A 20,172-nucleotide genomic window follows, 5' to 3' on the forward strand; every position below is an offset into this window, starting at 1 on the left:
GATGGGATTCTCAGGCTGCCTTATTATCGGCCACCAGGGACAAAAGTGGTGACAACTGCTCTATAGAATACATTTTATTCTTAAATTATATTAATTTTTACAAGTAAATGAAAGGATCTATTAGGGTTAGACTATGAATTATTCTTTACATGACAAGTTCAATTGCTTTCATGCAGAAAAGAAAACACTCTGTCTTCCTCCCTTGGCCTATTGATTTTTTTTTTTTTAATTTTTTTTTTTTCAACGTTTTTTATTTATTTTTGGGACAGAGAGAGACAGAGCATGAACGGGGGAGGGGCAGAGAGAGAGGGAGACACAGAATCGGAAACAGGCTCCAGGCTCCGAGCCATCAGCCCAGAGCCTGACGCGGGGCTCTAACTCACGGACCGCGAGATCGTGACCTGGCTGAAGTCGGACGCTTAACCGACTGCGCCACCCAGGCGCCCCGCCTATTGATTCTTCTAGAGCCCAGGCGAGTGCCAACTTCTTTATAAAGTAATCTCAAAATATTCTTTGCATCCCTGATTTCTCTCAGTTCCTATTACTTTTAAAGTCAAACTGTATATTGCCACATACAGTTTGGTGAAGGGTGGGAGAATAGAGAGTAAGGAAGGATTTCAGGAGGTGATTGCACTTGAACTGGGTGTGGAGACAGAAGAGAATTTGGCAGGTGGCTATGGGAACACTCCAGGTATGGCCACTGCCTAGTCCAAAGAGCAGGTCATATTTAGGGAGAGACTGTTGAGCAGGCCCTTTGGCTAGAGGACACGGATGCAAAGGGAGTATGGTCTCCGTGCCGGGAAAATAGCTTGAAACCAGATTGGACAAGGATGCAGGAAGCCAGGTTTTCCACCCCCCTCCCGCTTAGGGTAGGTAGGATTTTCCTGAGGAAGTAGCCTGTGGAGAGGTAGAAAATGAAAATTCAATAGGTTTGATTTCTGGAATGAGATTCTAAAAGGAAGGAAATAAGAGTCTAGTAGACAGGCAGATAAAATCTGAGGGGAAGTGAGGAGGAGTTAAACAGAATAAAAAGGGAGGGTTCAGTTTTACTTGAAAAGTCAAGCAAGCGATGTTTTGTAGTTGATACAAGAATACCTCCTGATATGTAGAAACACAAAGATTATTTTAAATATATCTACCCTGTCAGAGTTGTTATTTCTTTCCCCCGTTTTCATTTTTGGTAAAAGAATAAAAAATAAAGAACAGCATATGCTGAAAGAAATTAGGTACACAACAGGGACTGAAATAATTTCAAATAATTTTTCTTATAGCTGGATTGCTATTATAAAATAAGAATACATTTTGATTCAGAACTTTTATGAAGAACTTGGGCATTTTATTACAACATCTGTTTCTACATTTTAATTTCTCTTTTTCCTTTTATAGGTATTTGCATACTATTTTTTTTTTCAAGTGAGAAGACCTTTTTGTTTGCCACAAGAAGGCTATTATCCAGAATGTTAATGGGTTTTCAGCTATTAAGATGTAATGATATACCTTGAGTATTTAACTATAAATTTGAAAAATCTCCATGAACAATCTCAAAGGAATACTTAGAATGCACTCCTGGTAAATTGGCTCATTTTCCTGTAATTTACTGGAAGTGCTGATATGAGAGCAGGCCTAATGTGAAAAGTACATTAATCCCTGGAGTTACATTTTATGTATTAAATTATTACTCTCAAAGAATAAAACGTATGAGGCCATTTAGCCTTCGTTCACATTTGTTACTTAGAATCACAGTAGAGAAACAATCACTTATCTTTGATGCACAAAATTAGAAATGATGCATTTAATATCTTTTAAAACAAGAGGCGCAGTGATGCTCAGTTATGCTTTTGCATAACAATTGCTCTTTCCCAGAACAAGGACTGTTCTAGTTAAGAGCAAGAATCTTCAGGCTTTGTGGAGGCCCCTTTCATTCCATTGGTAATTGAAATATTTTTAGAAACCCATAATGCAGCCTTCTTTGATGTCAGTCAGAAAGATTAGTCTGCCTTCTAGCCATGAGCTTCTACCACATTGGGGGATTATTTAAGGAGGGAGTCAGTTTGCTGAAGTGAAGCAGTGGTTGTAGGAACATTTAGGGTCTTGTTTGGAATTTTGTCTAATGGTGTTTTTCTTCTTTGCCAGGGGACTGAAAGAGCCATAATTATGACATCAGGTGTTTTTTTGGTAAGCGGCCATTTATGATTCCGGAAGATTAAGGCAGCTAGGAAGCCCCTTCTGAGATTTTAACAAAGCTCTCGAACAACAACCAACGCCATGGACACAAAGCTGGACCCTTCCCGGGATGACCTACCTCTCATGGCCAACACCAGCCACATGCTTGTGAAGCACTATGTACTGGATTTAGATGTGGACTTTGAAAGTCAAATCATCGAGGGCACCATAGTGCTTTTCTTTGAGTCTGGAAACAGATTCCAGAAACAGAGTGGGTCCACCAAGGAACCCTGCCGATCAGAGTCAAACGAAGCCTGCAGATTTAGGATGCCTGAACCCTGCCATAGTCCTGTGACAGATACAAGGACCTTCTCCTCTAAAACAAGATCTAATGATTTTACAATCTGTGGTAAAGGTGAAAAAGATACTTCTGGTAAAGATGGTAACCATGACAACTGGGAACAGGCTTCTGGGATTTCTAGCTCAAAGTACTGCTGTGACACAGGGAATCATGGGAGTGAGGATTTTTTGCTAGTGTTGGACTGCTGTGATTTATCTGTGTTAAAGGTTGAGGAGGTGGATGTTGCTGCTGTGCCAGGTATTGAAAAATTGACAAGGTCTCCCAAGCTCACAGTTGTTTCTGAGGAGCTCAGGAATCAGATTGTGTGTGAACTTGTGACTCTGCCTGCAGATCGTTGGAGGGAGCAGTTAGACTATTATGCTCGTTGCAGCCAGGCTCCTGGCTGTGGGGAACTCCTGTTTGACACTGACACTTGGAGCTTGCAGATCAGGAAGACAGGGGCTCAGACAGCTACTGACTTTCCTCACGCCATAAGGATACGGTACAGCACCAAACCCCAGGGGCGATCAGTTACCTGGACCTCAGACCAGAGTGGCAGGTAGGTTATCTGGGCGCCCCACAGCCCCCTGCCCGTTCATCTCACACACTGGGAGAGGAGCCTTTGCAGGGACACTCTCAGGAGACAGTCTCTGCAAAGATGCTTCTCTTTATTCTGTGGCATTACCCATCTAGCCTCAAATCCCTAGACCCACGGTGAAGCAGGTAAATTCCCAGGCATGCTCAACTCTTAATGGGATTATTTCCCTTAAGTCAGGATGAAAAGATTACCTTATTAAGCCCCTGTATTTCTGATTTAGGAGATTGAAAGGCAAGCCTAATGATTAAATCCCGAGCCTACCTCTCTGTTGGGATCTCTGCTGGCGACTTGAGTGCTGTAGATGGAAGCGATATGTGGCTCTGAGCAAATACTTTCTCAAAGTTCCTTCAGATTCCCCCTGAGGGAACAAACTGCCGCCGAGCTTTGTTGGTGTGAGGCCTGCTAAAGTGGTTCCAAATAACGCCAGCTCTGCTTGGGGACTTTTCTTACTGTACCTGTGTCTTGGCAGCTGTGCCTCCCAGACTGTCAGTTGTCAGGTAGCGTGAACCCCCACAACACTGGAATGGTGTGTTTTTGTGGGGTGTGGCGGTCCTGCTGAGACTGCACACTTGCTCCTTTGGCACTGATTCTTCATATTTGACACCAGGAGCCTCTGGGTTTTTCGTGTGGAGAGAAGGAATTGATGAAGCATCAATTTCCAAGGGCACGTTAGGTTAGGCAGCCATTTGTTCTGTTCTTCTTGCCCTTCCTCCCACAATTGTTCGAGGTTTTTAGAATTTGAGGATTTTTAAATCAAACTTTTTTGATTCCTCATTATTTTACTTATGTCTTTGTGCTAATGTACTGCAAATCGATAGGAATGCTGATCTCCATGATCTTGTTTTGAGCGCCTTCTTTTATGGCATCAGACTCCCTTGACAGAAGTGGTCGTCTCTGGAAATTGCTTAGATCTCTTCCCTAACCCCCTTCCCCCTCAAACCTTTTAGATTTGCTTTTTTTAAAGCATCACTTTAATTTTGGGCTCTAATTATCCTATTCCTTGCCTCCAATCTTACCTCTCTGCTCTGGTCTCCCACTCTACTTACAATGAGTTCAGTTCTTGTCTTATTTCTGTTGGAGTCTGAGACAGTCTTTGGGAAATTGCAAGGTTGGTACAAACTTACACCAGTACAAAAGCATACTGATTTATGTATAGAATAACTTATTGGATATTCTTGGGAAACCAGGAGAGAAAGAAACAAGTGTTCTTTCTTTTTTTTTTTTTCTTTTTTAAGTTTATTTATTTATTTTGAGACAGAGGGAGAGCGCCAGCAGGGGAAGGGCAGGGAGAGAGGGAGAGAAAGAATCCCAAGCAGGCTCCATGCTGTCAGTACAGGGCCTGACGCGGGGCTCAATCTCACAAACCGGGAGGTCGTGACCTGAGGAGAAATCAAAAGCTGGACACTTAACTGACTGAGCCACCCAGGCTCAAAGAAACAGGTGTTCTAAATGTATCTTTAAAATTTTTTGAAATTATTAAGGATAGGGTTTTCAATGAGATTTAACAACATATGGTCTCTGAATACTTGATTAGGAAATCGGTTTTTAATACTCCTAGATATTTCATTTTTGAAATAAAATAATGGGGAAGAAGAATCTATTAATAGTAATTGGAAGAAATATTCATTAATGGCCTCACACATGGCTTCCTTCTCAGTGCTCACTACACAGAAAGAGATTAGATTTTTGAATTACGTTCCATGTCAGGTGTGAATTACGTATGGATAAATGCTGCTTTCTGTAAAGGAACTGAAGGGGTGCTTGGGCACATCTTGTTCCTGCAAAGGTTGTCTTGGCAAATTTACTTGTAATGTTTCCTCTTCTGATAATTCAATAAAATGCATGATCATAGCAGGAGTTTAAACTGTATCCTTGGAAATTTGTGATTATGTGTTAGTAAATAAATGGCATTTATGCAGCCTTACGAGGATAATAAATTTTGTTTTAAAAAAGAAATCCTCAAAAGATGTTTCCTCTCCCTTTTGTCTTTTTTTGGGGTAATTTATGGCCACTAAATCTTTTTAAACTCTCCCACATGCTTAAGAATAAATCTAGGTGTATATTGGTAACTGTTTGGATAGTTTAAGGACTTTAAAATGCCTAAGGATCCCAGGTTGCTAGACAGAAAAAATTCCTCAGTGATAAGAAGTTAATCATCATCAGGGTTACTAGGCTTTATGAATACGATTGTGTGAAAATAGAAAATTTTACTATTGTATGAAAAATATAATTGGGTAGAGCTTATTTTCTCCAAGGCATAGAGTCTGCTTTTATTAAAACTAACATTTTATCCTTGAGTGGCAGAATACTATCTGCATACCTACCATAAATTCTTAGTCCTGGATAAGAAATGTTTTATTCTCATTTTACAATTAGGAAAATTGGATAAAGTTACTGAAAGCTCCTAGAAAAATCCATGTTTCAATTATAAGAGGGAACTATGTTTCTTACTTTTGATCTTTACCATGTCCATTTTTATGTGCAAAGATTTCAATATGTTTAAAAAATAATTACATTAGTTTTCAATAAATTTCTATTTTTAATCAGTAGAAACTTAAGAAAATCTCTAAATTGTTAATACCTTCCCTTTTGAGTTCCATCAGTACCTTCTCCCCTTGTCACGCTCCCCCTGCCCCATGTTGAAAATAAAACTTAAATTATTTAATTTGATAATATATAAATAATTATCATTTAGGAGATCAGAGGATCCCAGGCTGGAATGCACATTGTGACCAAACAATCTAACTGTATTAAAAATGTATGAAACAACCTCGCTGGCGGGGGCTGGGGGAGAAGGTGCTGACCTGTCACTTTGGAAATGAGGGGAGTCTGTAAAACTAAAGGCAAAAGGCAGTGCACCTCAGTACTGTGCTGTAGTTGATTAAGGTATTTCCCATGGGGATACAGGTTAACAAGTCCAGGACCACTATACATGTCTACTGGAATTGAGCAATTCAGTCAGTTATGTAAACCTGGGAACCAGGTTTCCTACTTTTGAAGTGGGAGGTTACAGAGAGCCAGGGGAGGACCCTAGAATAATCTATGTGCTGATAGATTAGAATTGGAGGCATCACTGTAAACTTATGTTTGGCTTAAGAGGGATACAGATGGTTGTATGTAGAAATACTGTGATTATAAGTAGGTGTTTTCCAAGGGTTAGCATGAAAGCATAAATTTCCTTGCTTGTCAGCCAAGAGGGTCTAAAAGCACAGTGCCTGGATCTTGGTTTTTACCATTCTCCAGTAAGGAAACCAGGGCTTCTTGGAGGAATGGCTAGGACTGGAGGAAATAGACAAGATGAGCCCTGGACACCTTGTAGTGCCAGAAAATAAGGAAGGTTTCAAACAGCAGCAGTAGTAGCCTGCAATTGCGAGTATATGCCCAAGGTCCAAGGAGCCATCTGAAAGAACTCCTAATGAACAAAGCTGGGCAACAATGTGAAATAGTTTTGGATGATGACCTAAAGTATAAAATAAATATTCATGAGTTCACATTGATATAAATATTTGAATAAACAAATGGAGGCGAACAGACAAATCTAAGGTATAGAAGTTGTCCAAATTATGTAGATACTCTATCCTCAAGGAGATGGAACATAACTCCTAGCTCCTTACCAAGTATGGACTGAGAAAAATGAGTAACTTTACATTAGAAAAACCTGACAATCATGACCTGTCAGTGAGGAGGTCAAAATTAACATCAGTAGTGATGAGTCATGTTGATAGTGTGTACCCTTGGTATGATGTGATGAAATGACATCTTTGTGATTGTCCTCCCTCCAAACCCATCATCCCAATGGAACCAAGAGAAAAACATCAGATAAATCCCAGTTGAGGGACATTCAAAAAATACCCAACCTGTACTCCTCAAAACTCTCAGGGCTAACATAAACAAAGAAAAGAAAGTCTTAAACTGTCACAGTCCAGAGGAGCCTAAGGAGACATGAAGGAGATAAAAATAGTATATCCTGGAACAGAAAAAGGATATTAGGGAGAACCAAGGAAATCTGAATAAAATACAGACTTTAGTTAATAATGTATCAATATTGGTTTATCAGTTGTGACAAATATACTAATGGAAAATGTTAATAAAAGTGAGTATGGGGTAAATGGGAAATCTATGTATTATCTTTTGCACTTGTAAAAATAAATCTAAACCTGATCTAAAATAATGTTTATTAAAAAAATAAACTACAAATTTGGAAAGCAGTCACCATCTTTATACCTTAAAACCTCCTTTTTGTAAGGGAGATTTTTATCAAGTGACCGTGTTTTCTGGGGAACTGAGAATGTATTTGAAGCTATAATAGAGTATTTCTTCCAATAGTTTTCAGTAATTTCTTCTTCCCCATTATTATTCTAGTTCTAAAGTGAGATATCTGGGAGTGCCTATGTGGCTCGGTTGATTAAGTATCCGACTTCCGCTCAGGTCATGATCTCACCACTCGTGAGTTGGAGCCCTGCGTCAGGTTCTCTGCTGACATCTTAGAGCCTGGAACCTGCTTCAGATTCTGTGTCTCTATCTCTCTCCCCTTCCCCCACTCATGCGTTGTCTCTCTCTCTCTCTCTCTGTCTCTCTCTCTCAAAAGTGAATAAACATTTAAAAACATTTTAAAAAAATAAAGTGAGATATCTGGTAGTGTGAAAGCTACAGTTTCCTACCGAGGTTTAGCCATTGTGGGATTATGGAAGATCTTGAACTGAAATGCTCTTTCTTGCCTCAGTCATTACAGGTGACATTTAAAAAGGACTGCCAAAACAAACATGTATGTAACAATTTGATACAACATGCTTCTTGAAAACCCTGTTTACGTTTTGTAGTGTGAATGTGTGTGCCCTCTCAAACTATTTTGAAGAACTATTTCAGAACAGGGACTGAGTCAAGAATGTGTTAAGGAGTTATTGTTAAGCTGGGAAGGAAGGGGACTTAATATCTTTTTGGTTCTAGATCCCTAGTATACCTAAGAAAAAAACTTTTAGAAATGAAAATCTTTAAGGGTGGTGCCTGGCTGGCTCAGTTGGTTAAGTGTCAGACTCTTGATTTCAGGTCAGGTCATGATCCCATGGCCATGAGATCAAGCCTGAGTCTGCTTAAGATTCATTCTCTCTCTCTCTCTCTGCCCCTCCCCTGCTGGAGCGCGTGCATGCTCTCTCTCTCTCAAAAAAAAAAAAAAGTCTTAAAAAAAAAAATAAAGAAGGGGTGCCTGGGTGGCTCAGTCAGTTAAGCATCTGACTCTGGATTTCAGCTCAGGTCATGATCTCACAATTTCTTGAGTTCGAGCTCTACATGGGCTCAGTGCTGACAGTGTGGAGCCTGCTTGAGATTCTCCCTCTTTCTCTGCCCCTTCCCCACTGCACTCTCTCTGTCTCTCTCAAAATAAATAAATAAATTTAAGGGAAAAAAAAGAAATGGAAATCTTTAATTCAAAGTTTATGTATGTTTCCATTTACTTTTCTTTTCCACTGAATAAAATGTTATTTAAAACCAAAGCATTCTCTCTGGTAACCCATTCTCTTTTCCCTTAGGATCATTATAATAGTCGTGGAACCAGCCAAGTGGTGTAGATAATCTGGGTTTAAGCTGATGACATCACTGAACAGGAGTTGGAGTTGAAATTCAGTTAAATATAGGAAATTTATTTTTAAAGCCCCGCTTACTTGGATCATCGTTAAAGATAAGGAAACTGATTAGGAAAATACACTATAATTTAAAGTAATATTAAAAGTTTTTAATTCCTTACATCACTATGATGTTGTTTTAGACAAGACCAGAATGAAGTTGGCAAGATACTAAAGAGAATAATTTTTTTCAATTATATTTATTATTTAGCTATTGGACCAAGGAAAATGTAGACTTCAGGAGTATTTTTAGTTTGATATCAAAACCAGATGTTTAAACATGTTCCCCCTCCCCCACTGAAGTAGTTTCATTGTTTAATATCTCACTATAAAGGAAAGATTTAAGAGAATTGAGCAGATCTTTTGGAAGAGATTTCAGGTCTGAAAGGAACATTTCTACAGCTAATCCTTTTTTTTTCTTGCTTGCTTCAAGAAACCAATACAAAATTCATGAGGACTGAGGTAGGGATGCACAATAATGCTGTGATACCATTGTAAGAGGAGGAAGTGATAGTCCCAAACTTAAAAGTTTGCAAGCGTTCTACTCTAGCCTCTTTCTCCCCTTGCTGACATTCTAGATCTATCTCTGTTTCCTAGAATCCCAGGAGAAAAGGCAAGGATGGACTGTCTTAATTTACAAAAGTAACCCAAATGACTAACCAACCAAACAGAAAAACCCTGAATAACCAAACATCAGTAGAAAATAACAAATCACAATGACCTATACCAAAGAGCATAGTATGTTGGAAAGAAGCTGGAAAGTGAGAGCCAGGAGACCTGAGGACTTGTCCCTTGTCCGAGCTGTGCTGCCCATTAGCTGTTTGACTTCAGATAAGGCATTTTACTTCCCTGGAGCTTAATTTTCTCATGTGCTAAAAAGAGATTTCATTGTAGGATCTCCAGATGAGACTTCCAGATGAGAAATACTGTCTTTGCCTTTATAAACAACTTGCCTATTCTGTACCCAAAACACTTGTGCTGAAAAGTGGGGAGTTTCTGACTCAAAGCCACTTCCATTCAGTCCAGTTCATTTTGTACACAAAATCTGAGTCAAAGTAGCATTCTCCTTGTACCTGCCACATGTCCAGTATGATTGATGGATCCTGGTTTCAGTAATTATGCCATGAAGGAGAATATAATGAGGAAGGTGTGTGTGGAGAGTTGAGGGGAGAGAGTGAGTCATAGTTGACATTTCCTATTTTAGTAGTTCGGTGCTTGGTTTTTGTGGCACAAGAAAGCAAGAGGGTTGCTTGCCTATAACTTGGGTTTAAGGAGAACATGGAGTCTTACAAAAGATCAGGTGCTGGAAAGGGAAGAGATGGTAATGAACTGAAAGAGGCCTGATGACTTTGTCACCCTGGCAAGTTTATGAAAGAATCCGACCCACCGGCACTGTTAACATCTGCGGCCCCCTAGCCTCCAGTGACCAGATCAGTATCTCATTATGGGAAAACACCCCAACAAGCTATACTCATGGCAGCTTCAAGCTCATCACCTCCTGCCCGCTTCTCCTGAAGCAGCCCTCTCCCCAGTCACTGAACCAAGTCTCTGAAAACAGGTGATTTTATGGAAAGCGGTGGAATTTGAAATGTTATTTAAAATAAGAATAACCCCCTTTTCACACTGACTGCAAAAAGACAAATCATATAATCATCACCTGAAGAAAAAGAAAATATGTGGCTTGAATCAATCCCCTTCAAGTGTTCTTTCTATCTAGAAGTTTATCTTCTGTCTATAAGGTGGCTCCTTAAGACAATGAGCAAGCATGGGAGTGTTTGCCGACCTCTTACCTTGGAAGGCATAGGTCATAGTCCATTGGGCTACTATAACAAGATGCCACAAATTTATTTCCTACTGTTCTGGAGGCTGGGAGTCCAAGATCAGGGTGCCAGTGTGGTCAGGTTCTGATGAAGGCACTCTTCTGGGTTGCAGACTGCTGATTTCTAGCATGGGGGAAGGGGCTTAGGAGCTAATGGTATCCGTCACGTTCATGCAATCCTTGTCCTCATGTGACCTAAGCACCTCCCAAAGGCCCCACCTTATAATCCCATCAGTCACATTGGGCATTAGGATTTCAACATAGGAATTTGAGGGGATACATTCAGCCCATAGCAGCATAGTGTGTCTCACCCTTGTTTGACCACTCCACGAACACAAACGTGTCAAACTGAAGTAGTAGCCATTCTGGCAAGTTCTTCCTCCACTTAGAAGTTCTCTTTTATTTATTTATTTATTTATTTATTTTATTTTTTAACGTTTATGTATTTTTGAGAGACAGAGAGTGACAGACAACGAGCAGGGGGAGGGGCAGAGAGAGGGAGACACAGAATCTGAAGGAGGCTCTGGGCTCCGAGCTGTCAGCACAGAGCCTGACGTGGGGCTCAAACCCACAAACTGTGAGATCATGACCTGAGCAAAGTCAGATGCCCAACCAACTGAGCCACCCAGGCACCCCCAACTTAGAAGCTCTTTAATGGCAGCAAGTCATGGGGCCGCTCTTACGCTGTTTTACCCTGTTCTTTTTCTGATTTTCAGTGTCTTCCTCCACATTCCCACAACTCCTGTGCAGTTAACTGAGCTCTCCAGGAAGTCTTTCATTGGGTGGCTATCCAAGGGCATGTGGGATGAGCCCTGGTGTGGGAGAATTTTCCTTTGCGTGCTAGAAGGAATTTTTCAGTCTGGAAATAATGAAGTTCTAAGCATTGGAGACTGGCGCCTGCACATCTGTCCCATGAGCGTTTTAGCAACATGGCCGAGGTGCAAGGCTGTGCATGTTGAATAAACACAGCTGCATTTATTTCTGTGATTACACATCCAGATAGCTGCATAGCATGTTTATAAATGCACATAGATTTTCCTCCCCTCTTGGAGCACCAGGGGTGGGGGACAGGAAATCAGTTGTCTGTAGTTCTTGTTTGTAGGTGTGCATGATGGGAGCCATCTTTACTCTTGAATCACTATGTGGGGAGTAAGATTTTCATGATTCAGTGAAGTCCCTACATTCACCTATTCTCCACTTTTTGTTGGATGCCCCAAATTCCACCATTAGAGTTTTATCCAGAGGTTAAAGTTTTCATCTCTGTTAAAATATAGTTACTTAACTTTAAATTGTATTAGATATTTGCACTAGGGCATGTGACATGCGTAAGGATACCAGGTTGTAAAAGCTCAAAGCGCCATTGCTTATAAAGTCCCTGGTGCTTGGTTTGGGCATGTTGGGAAGGAAGGAGAGAGGCTGCAACTGAGAAAGAAGAAAAGGCCAAGAAAGGAGGAGGCTGAGAGCACGAAGATAATCTGCGATTTCAAGAAATTTTGCCTAGGACCTCCCTCTTTGGTGATTATTTTCCTATTGGCGAAAACATTCCAATAAGAAAGCAATGGTGTCTTCTATTAGACGTGGCTATATTTATGGATGGGGCTTCTACACTTTCAGAGTTACTGCTCTAGAGACCAAGGGGAAAGTGTGGTGTTTCTCCTAATCAGATGGTGCGGGGGGGGGGGTCCCCAAATGTGGGGCGTCCTGATAGGGTGGGGGCAGGCAGCATGGGCAGTGAAAGAATTCACCAAAGGCAGAGCAAGGGAGATAGAAGTTTACTGAATACACTGCAAGGGAGCCCAAGGGAGGACAGCAAAGGACAGACTGTCTGCATCGAGGCTGTGGTTGGGGCTGTTTTTAAGGGGGAAGGTGAGGACATATGGGGACATAAGGAATTTTCCCCTTTTTTCGTACCTGCGCCTGGTTGTAAGTAGCTCATAAGTCAGTTGGGGCCTGTGGATATTTTGAGGTTTGTCACCTGATGAGCCAGGTGGTTGCTGTGGGCCCTTTTGCCTTCCTCTCCATTCCATTACTGAAGCCTGTTGCCTAAAAGTGGCCTCTACAGAAAATAGAAAACACATAGATTAAAGAAAAAAAATGTTTAATGTTTATTTTTGAGAGAGAGAGAGAGAGCAGGGAAGGGGCAGAGAGAGAGGAAGACACAGAATCCCAAGCAGGCTCTGTGCTGTTGGCGTAGAGCCTGATGCGGGGCTTGATCCCGTAAACTGTGAGATCATGACCTGAGCTGAAGTTGGGCGCTCAACTGACTGAGCCACCCAGGCGCCCCTTGGGCAGAGAAAGTCTTAGGAGATCTCCAGTCAAAGGTCTGTCACTTCCTTGTAAATATCACAAATAGGTTTAACTCCACATGTCTACTTAGATTGGAAGTGGCTTCCTAGGGCTCTTGAACTGAGAAAAGTTGTGGGATCCATTCTGCTTCAGTGAGGAAGAAAGCCTTGATTCTCAATGTCTACCATTGTCAGAGGAAACGAGTTTATACCTGCCATTTGGCTGGTGGGAATACACCCCATTTCCACTGATGATACCTTTCTTCCTTGAGACCCTTCTATAAGATGGGCTTTGGGGGAAAAAGCAAAACAGTTAGTAGAGTTTTCAGAAGTAGGCATACCTTGAACCCCAACTCCCATGAGCTACTTGAGCTGCTACAGCACTGTCCCACCATGCACCCACCACTACCAGCCCCACCTGGGAGGAAGCTGGGAGAACCTCATTAGGTTCTTCAACAGTCTAAAGCTGGATGGTTAACCAAGATTAAGTCAACTGACTAAGGGTCCAAGGAGGCCAAGGTGGGAGTTCAGAACTCGTTGGTGGGAGATTCTGGGCCTTCTATGAAAATTTACCTTTGTTCTTAGATTTATAAACTTGGGACCAGAATCATAAGTTTATGGCCCAGAATAGAGGTCGGCTCTCCCCTCCATCGCCGTTTGACTTGGGACTCGGAGAGGTCAAGGGACTTTCTCACAGTCATTTGATAAGTTGGCCAGGACCACAGGCTCCTCCATTTCTAATCTTTCCTTGCCCTGTGTTGGACTTGCGAGCACACTGGCATGCACACTGCCTGGACAGAGAGGCTGCAGCTGCCTGTTTGCTCTGACATCCAGTTTCTGCCCTCCTTGTGACCTCTGAATGACAAGGAACCTCATTTCCCAGGCTGCCTTGTCTTCTGCCTCCTACTAGGTTTGGCCCACGGTTTGGGGCACTGGTGGAAAATTTGAGAGCAGGAGTTGGTGAGAAACAAGGTATTTCTTCCTCCCTCCCTGCTTTCTTTGGCATCTCCAGCAGTGACTGAGTCTCCCCTGGTCCCAGCACCCGTTGGACAGTCCCCATTGTGCCTCTGGCTTCTGCCACATGACCCCTTGAGCTGCAACCCAGTAATTCCCAGTAACACCAGCTCCCTCAGCCTGAGGACTCACTGCTGTTTACCCCTTCAGCTAATTCCCGGGTTGCCTCATTTTCCTCTGGCTTCTCAGCTCTTCTATTATTTGTATAGCCAGTTGCCTATGTTAAATTACTTATGTTTGGTAAGATCTAGACTGGTGTGTCCTTTCCTTACTGGGCCCTGAATGATGGAGTAGGACCATCATTCTGTGTGTTCCCTCACATTATAGGAACACAATAAATGTTGAGTCATAATCATGTTAATGAAAAAGGAAAACCAGTTTACCCAAGAGAGTTAGTGCTCTGCTCTATTCCTTTACTCTGTAAATCAAGCTGATTAAAACTACATCATGTTGTGCTCACTTCGGCAGCACATATACTAAAATTGGAACGATACAGAGAAGATTAGCATGGCCCCTGCGCAAGGATGACACGCAAATTCATGAAGCATTCCATATTTTTGGGTAAGGGGCATCAAGGAATCTACCCCTGAAATCATTGTTTCACTATATGCTAACTAATTTGGATGCAAATTTTAAAAAGTAAAAAATAAAATTAAAAAAAAAAAAAACCCTACATCATGTTTGTCATAATTCCTGAAAAGCAAAAAAGTGGAGACATTTTCTTAAGACATTTTCCTGAGGGTCAGTCGTGTGCCTTCAACTCTGGTGTCAAAAGAATGGATTTCTTTGATCTCCTGGATCTTTTCCATCTCTGTCCTCTGATTTAATCATGGAAAGGACCGTTCTTGGTATGGGTGGGTCTGTAATTTTTAATTGTTGCAGAACGAGCCCTAACGTCATACTATTTGGTTTCCTCCACTCGCTTTGGTAATGACTCTACACTTGGCCTTCCCATCACAAGCTTGGTTGTTGTGACCTACGGTCCTGTTTATATGCCAACCCCTGTTCTTGGCCTCCACACAAGGATTCCCACAAGGGTTCCATTTGAGATGGTGGTTTCCAACATTGGGGATATCTGCCCGCCAGCAACTGGATTTGAGACCACCAGCTTGTTTTTCCAAACATTAATATCTCAGTGATCTCTAAACATACTTTCTTTTCCAGAATGTTTTCCAAAAGGTTTGTAAGAATGTCTCTAAACCTTTTTGTTTTCTTCTGAAGGTATTAAGGGCCTAAGGGGAGGGGCATGGGTAATATAAATTTTAAATTGGCAGAATAGTGGGGCACCTGGGTGGCCCATTCGGTTAAGCGTCCCACTTGGTTTCAGCTCAGGTCATGATCTCACAGTTTGTGAGTTCGAGCCCCACGTAGGGCTCCCTGCTTGGGATTCTCTCTCTCTCTCTCTCTCTCTGGCCCTTCTCTGTTTGTACTCTCTCTCAAAAATAGATATATAGATAAACTTAAAAAAAATAAATTGACAGAATGGTATTTAAAGCTATATCCAAAAATATATTCTTCCCTTAAAAAAAAAACAAAAAACAATTCTCTTTACATATTTAAGTAATTCATTTGGGAGAAGTTACTACCCAGCTATTCACATAGCCAGCCCTTGGCAGTTTTAGTTCAAAATGCTTTGAAACCAGTCAACTACAAAGCCTCAAATGTTTTCTCTTTAAAAGCTCAACTTAACCTTCACTATGGCGGTGGTGAGAAAAGTGACAACTCATTTAAAGATTCTCCCCTTTTGTTTCTTTGTCTTTCTTCTGCAGGCCATGTGTTTATACTATGGGATCTCCCATAAACAACAGGGCCCTTTTTCCCTGCCAGGAGCCACCCGTTGCCATGTCAACATGGCAAGCTACAGTTCGAGCAGCTGCATCTTTTGTTGTTTTAATGAGTGGGGAAAATTCTGCCAAGCCAACACAGCTTCGGGAAGGTACCGTACATGTGTTCTGTGCTTCTTTCTGTATTGCGCACATGCTGGACCCAGGGATCCAGTACGCAATGTTTTTCTCGACTTTAAAGAGCTCCTTGATTAGTTGGATTGGAATGAACCTACTAAAAACATTTTGCCAGAGAAAACAGCAGGGGATGGGGAGGGGCACTTGAGAGTCTGGACAAAGCATGCGGGGCTCTTCATGCCAGAGTTATCAATTCCTAGATTATTTTAGCAGTTGCTTTCACCTGGTGGTTTGTGGGCCATAAGCGGGTGGTCTCAGCTGAAGACTTTTGGGCAGGCAAATGTGTCACAGAAACACTGTTACAGTTGGGTTGTCTGGAGTTCAGTCATGGAGCCTGTACCAGGTTATTTGTTGCACTGAGCAATCGAACTCCTGTTGGCTGACCCACTGGAGATGCCCTGCTAAGGCATCTGTTCTACACACTGTTTGCCGATTCGGTTCTGAACCAAAGGTGTGTAAGAAAGATGGAAGGCAAGTGCTAACGCATCAACGTTTTGTCTGCGAGTCACGTGCCTATTGCACTAGCTAACATTTTCAGTTAAGATCCAGAGTGTGTTGATGCCAGGTAAAACTTTTGTAATTATAATATATATTATTTCTTCATTTAAAATATGGTGTCTCCTCCTATGTACTTATTATAGAAACTTTAACACTTATAGAAAAGCAGAAGTAACACAAAATAACTTTAGAGAAAATGGTTGCTAACATTTTGCTGCATTTCCCCCCAGTGTTTGAAATCAGTATGTATAATACGTGTTATCATTTCAAAATTGTCGTCGCAGCATGTAAGAGTTTTATATTCCACTCTTTTCACTTGTACTGTATCTTGAATTTTTTCAGGCCACTAAGTATTTTTCAAAAATATGATTTTAATGTCTGCATAATAATTTTGTTGTATATATATCAGATTTTATTTAACGTTTCCACAGTATCAGGCATTTTTATTATTTACAGGGTGTTTTTCCTATTACGAATAAAGTTGCATTAAATTCCTGAGGAGATAGTGTGTATAAAATGAGATAGTGTGTGTTGAGTCAAAAGTTTTGAACGTGTTTAAGGTTGTTGGTACATATCTCAAGTTATTTTCCAGAAAGGTTGCACCAATTTCCATACCTATCTAGCTCTGAGGTTAACCTGGAGCTTCACCTGTCTGACAGGCAAGAGAAAGTCTCTCTTTAATTGGACCGTTTTGATTATCAGTGAGGTTGCACCTGTCCTTGTGGGTTTCTTAACCATTTTCATTAACTATTCACTTCCTTTGTCCATTTTTATTCTAATAAATAAGCCTTAGTGAAGCTTTTCGAAAGTTTGTTTCACCTTTTAATTTGATTGGGTCTTTAAAAAATAAAGATACTCGGGGCGCCTGGGTGGCTCAGTAGGTTGAGCGGCCGACTTCGGCTCAGGTCACGATCTCGCGGTCCGTGAGTTCGAGCCCGGCATCGGGCTCTGTGCTAACAGCTCAAGCCTGGAGCCCATTTCAGATTCTGTGTCTCTCTCTCTCTGACCCTCCCCCGTTCATGCTCTGTCTCTCTCTGTCTCAAAAATAAATAAACGTTAAAAAAAAAAAATTATAAAAAAAATAAATAAATAAAGATAGTGGAACCTCCAAGTTGGTAAATGTGAAGATGCAGAGAGAAGGCATGGATATTTCATGCCTCTTCCCACGTCCCTTCTCATATGTGTCTCTTCCATCTAGCTGTTCCTGACTTGTCTACTCTTCATCAAACGTAGCAGAAAAGTACACTGGCTGAGGGTTTCTTTGGCTCTTTGTTTCCTTATGGGGCCCCCTCATCACATAAAACTTATATTAAACAAATCTGTAAGCTCATCTCCTATATAAAAGAATAAAATAAAATAAAATTATTAATCTCGTATGATATTTGTGGAAGTATTTTTCCCAGTTTATAATATGCCTTTTAATTTCATATAATGTTTTTGACCTAGAGGAGATTTTAATTTTTATGTAGTCAAATCTGTCAAGTTTCTCTTAGAAAGTCTTTTGTTGCTCTGAGATTCATCTGCTTTGTTCTAATATTTTTACTTAAATTTTAGTTTAATTTTTGTAATTTAATCTGTTGGCAGTTTATTCTGGTCAGCTGTATGAAATGAGAACTAAACTTTTTTTTTTCCCCAAATAGGAAACCAGTTGCTCCAAGATCATTTATTAGATTTTGCTGACTTGTAGTATCTCCTTTTTTAAAACAAAAAAATTATCTTTATTTTTGAGAGGGAGTGAGAGAGAGAGAGAGAAACTGAGAGGGAGAGTGGGGGAGGAGCAGAGAGACAGACAGACAGACAGACAGACATAGAATCTGAGGCAGGCTCCAAGCTCTGAGCTGTCAGCACAGAGCCCCACGTGGGGCTCAAACTCAGGAACCATGAGATCATGACCTGAGCCAAAGTTGGACGCTCAACGGACTGAGCCACTCAGGCTCACCCCTCTCCTTTTTTTAAGTTTTTTATTTTAACTCCAGTATAGTTAACATACAGTGTTATATTGGTTTCAGGTGTAAAATCTAGCGATTCAACAATTCTCTGCAGTACTCAGTGCTCATCATGGCAAGTGTTATCTTTTGATTTGTGAGATCTCCTGTGTCAGAAACTAGTTTTATGCATGTACTGGAGGGTTCAGTGACTGTTTACTTGATTCCCAAGGTCAAAGCCAAACAAAACAAGCAATATATTTAAAAATTTTATTTGTGAGGCAACTGGGGGGTTCAGTCGGTTGAGCATCTGACTTTGGCTCAGGTCACAATCTCACGGTTTGTGTGCAGAGAGCACAGAGCCCGCTTCTGATCCTCTGTCCCCCTCTTTCTCTGCCCCCTCCCAGCTCACATTCTCTCTCTCTCAAAAATAATAATAAAAATAATTATAATTTTAATTTAAAAAATAGTAAGTAAATTTTTACTTTTAAAAATTGGTCACATTTACGTGGCTCATTTGGAAATGAACAAAGGACCGGGGTGCCTGGGTGGCTCCTTTGGTTAAGTGTCCTACTTTGGCTCAGGTTAGGATCTCACAGTTTGTGAGTTTGAGCCCCACGTCAGGCTCTGTGCTGACAGTTCAGAGCCTGGAGCCTGCTTCAGATTCCATGTCTCCTCCTCTCTCTGCCCCTCCCCCACTCACACTCTGTTGCTCTCTCTCTCTCTCTCTCAAAAATAAATGTTAAAAAAATTAGAAAATTTTTTAAGCAAATGAACAAAGGACAAGAAAATTGCAATAAAGTTACCTTTTTTGCTCCTAATTTCCACCTACCCAGTAATTGTCCCCCAAGGCAATCAAGGTGACCAATTTTTTTTGTGGATGGTATAGTTTCTCCTTTTTTGTTGCACAAATCATAACATGCTATACACCTTTTTGTATTATGCTTCCTCCTCTAGAATAAATGTGTCTTATAGCTAATCTTATATCTGAACATAATAAAGAACTTCCTCATTATTTTTATGACTACAGAGTATTCTGTAAATGGATGTTTCACAATTTAGTTAACTGATAGCTCTTGACTTCACTCTTTATCAAATAATAAATTTAATGAGCATTTACTTCTCTCCTCTTCCCTCATCCACATTCCCCAGTTTTAATTAATACAGTTTGTGGTTTGGGACTGATATTATCTTTATATTTTGTTTTTGTATTATACCTTGTTCATTTAAGCCTTGTTCATGAGGTGTGACAAATACATATCTCTGTGTAATTAATCAGCCCGCCTATGAAGACATAGACTCTTTCTGTTCCCCTGGTAATTCCCCGTGCCTTTGCCATCTCTCCTTAAGTCATTTCTCCCCAGCCGCACACCAGTCTCCCACTGCTCTGATTTCCATATCTCTGCCTATCCTGTGGATTCACATAAATGGACTTATTCTTTCATGTTGGGCTGCTTTTGCTCTGCATGTTTGTGAGTTGCATCCATATTGTTGTTGGTGTCAATAGTTTACTTTTTTATTATTTTTTTTATTAAATTTTTTTTTAATCTTTATTTTTGAGAGAGAGACAGAGTGTGAGCAGGGGAGGAGCAGAGAGAGAGGGAGACAAAGAATCCGAAGCAGGCTCCAGGCCCTGAGCTGTCAGCACAGAGCCTGACACGGGGCTTGAACTCATGAACCGTGAGATCATGACCTGAGCTGAAGTCTGACGCTCAACTGACTGAGCCACCCAGGCGCCCCAATATTTTACTCTTTTACGGAAATTGGTGGCGGGGGGGGCCTTGGCTGGCTCAGTCGGTGGAGCATATCTCTAATCTCAAGGTTGTGAGTTTGAGCCCCGTGTCGGGAGTAGACTTTGCTTAGAACATTTTTGTTTTTTTAAATAAGATAATTGATGAGTAGTCACCCATTATATGAATGAACTGCACGGGTTTTTGTTTGTTTGTTTTTT

General features: G+C 41.0%; 1 protein-coding gene and 1 non-coding gene across 9 annotated transcripts in view; both read left to right on the forward strand.

The window, feature by feature from the left end:
• The window catches only part of AOPEP (aminopeptidase O (putative)), a 340,428-nt gene that overhangs the window by 33,854 nt on the left and 286,402 nt on the right, over positions 1 to 20,172 (forward strand). For all 8 annotated transcript variants that reach the window (XR_007458796.1, XR_007458785.1, XM_049634244.1 and 5 more), the window contains exons 2-3: positions 2,134 to 3,062; positions 15,607 to 15,773. Coding sequence is in view for 6 of the 8 variants with exons in the window: in XM_049634244.1 (XP_049490201.1) it covers positions 2,266 to 3,062; positions 15,607 to 15,773 (964 nt within the window). In the remaining 2 variants the exon portion in view is untranslated. The remainder of the gene's footprint in view (positions 1 to 2,133; positions 3,063 to 15,606; positions 15,774 to 20,172) is intronic.
• Positions 14,290 to 14,396, forward strand: LOC125928292 (U6 spliceosomal RNA). The gene has a single exon (XR_007459619.1). It is a non-coding gene; the product is annotated as a U6 spliceosomal RNA (small nuclear RNA).

Source organism: Panthera uncia, chromosome D4, assembly GCF_023721935.1.
Source record: "Panthera uncia isolate 11264 chromosome D4, Puncia_PCG_1.0, whole genome shotgun sequence".
In the NCBI taxonomy this organism is placed as follows: Eukaryota; Metazoa; Chordata; class Mammalia; order Carnivora; family Felidae; genus Panthera; species Panthera uncia.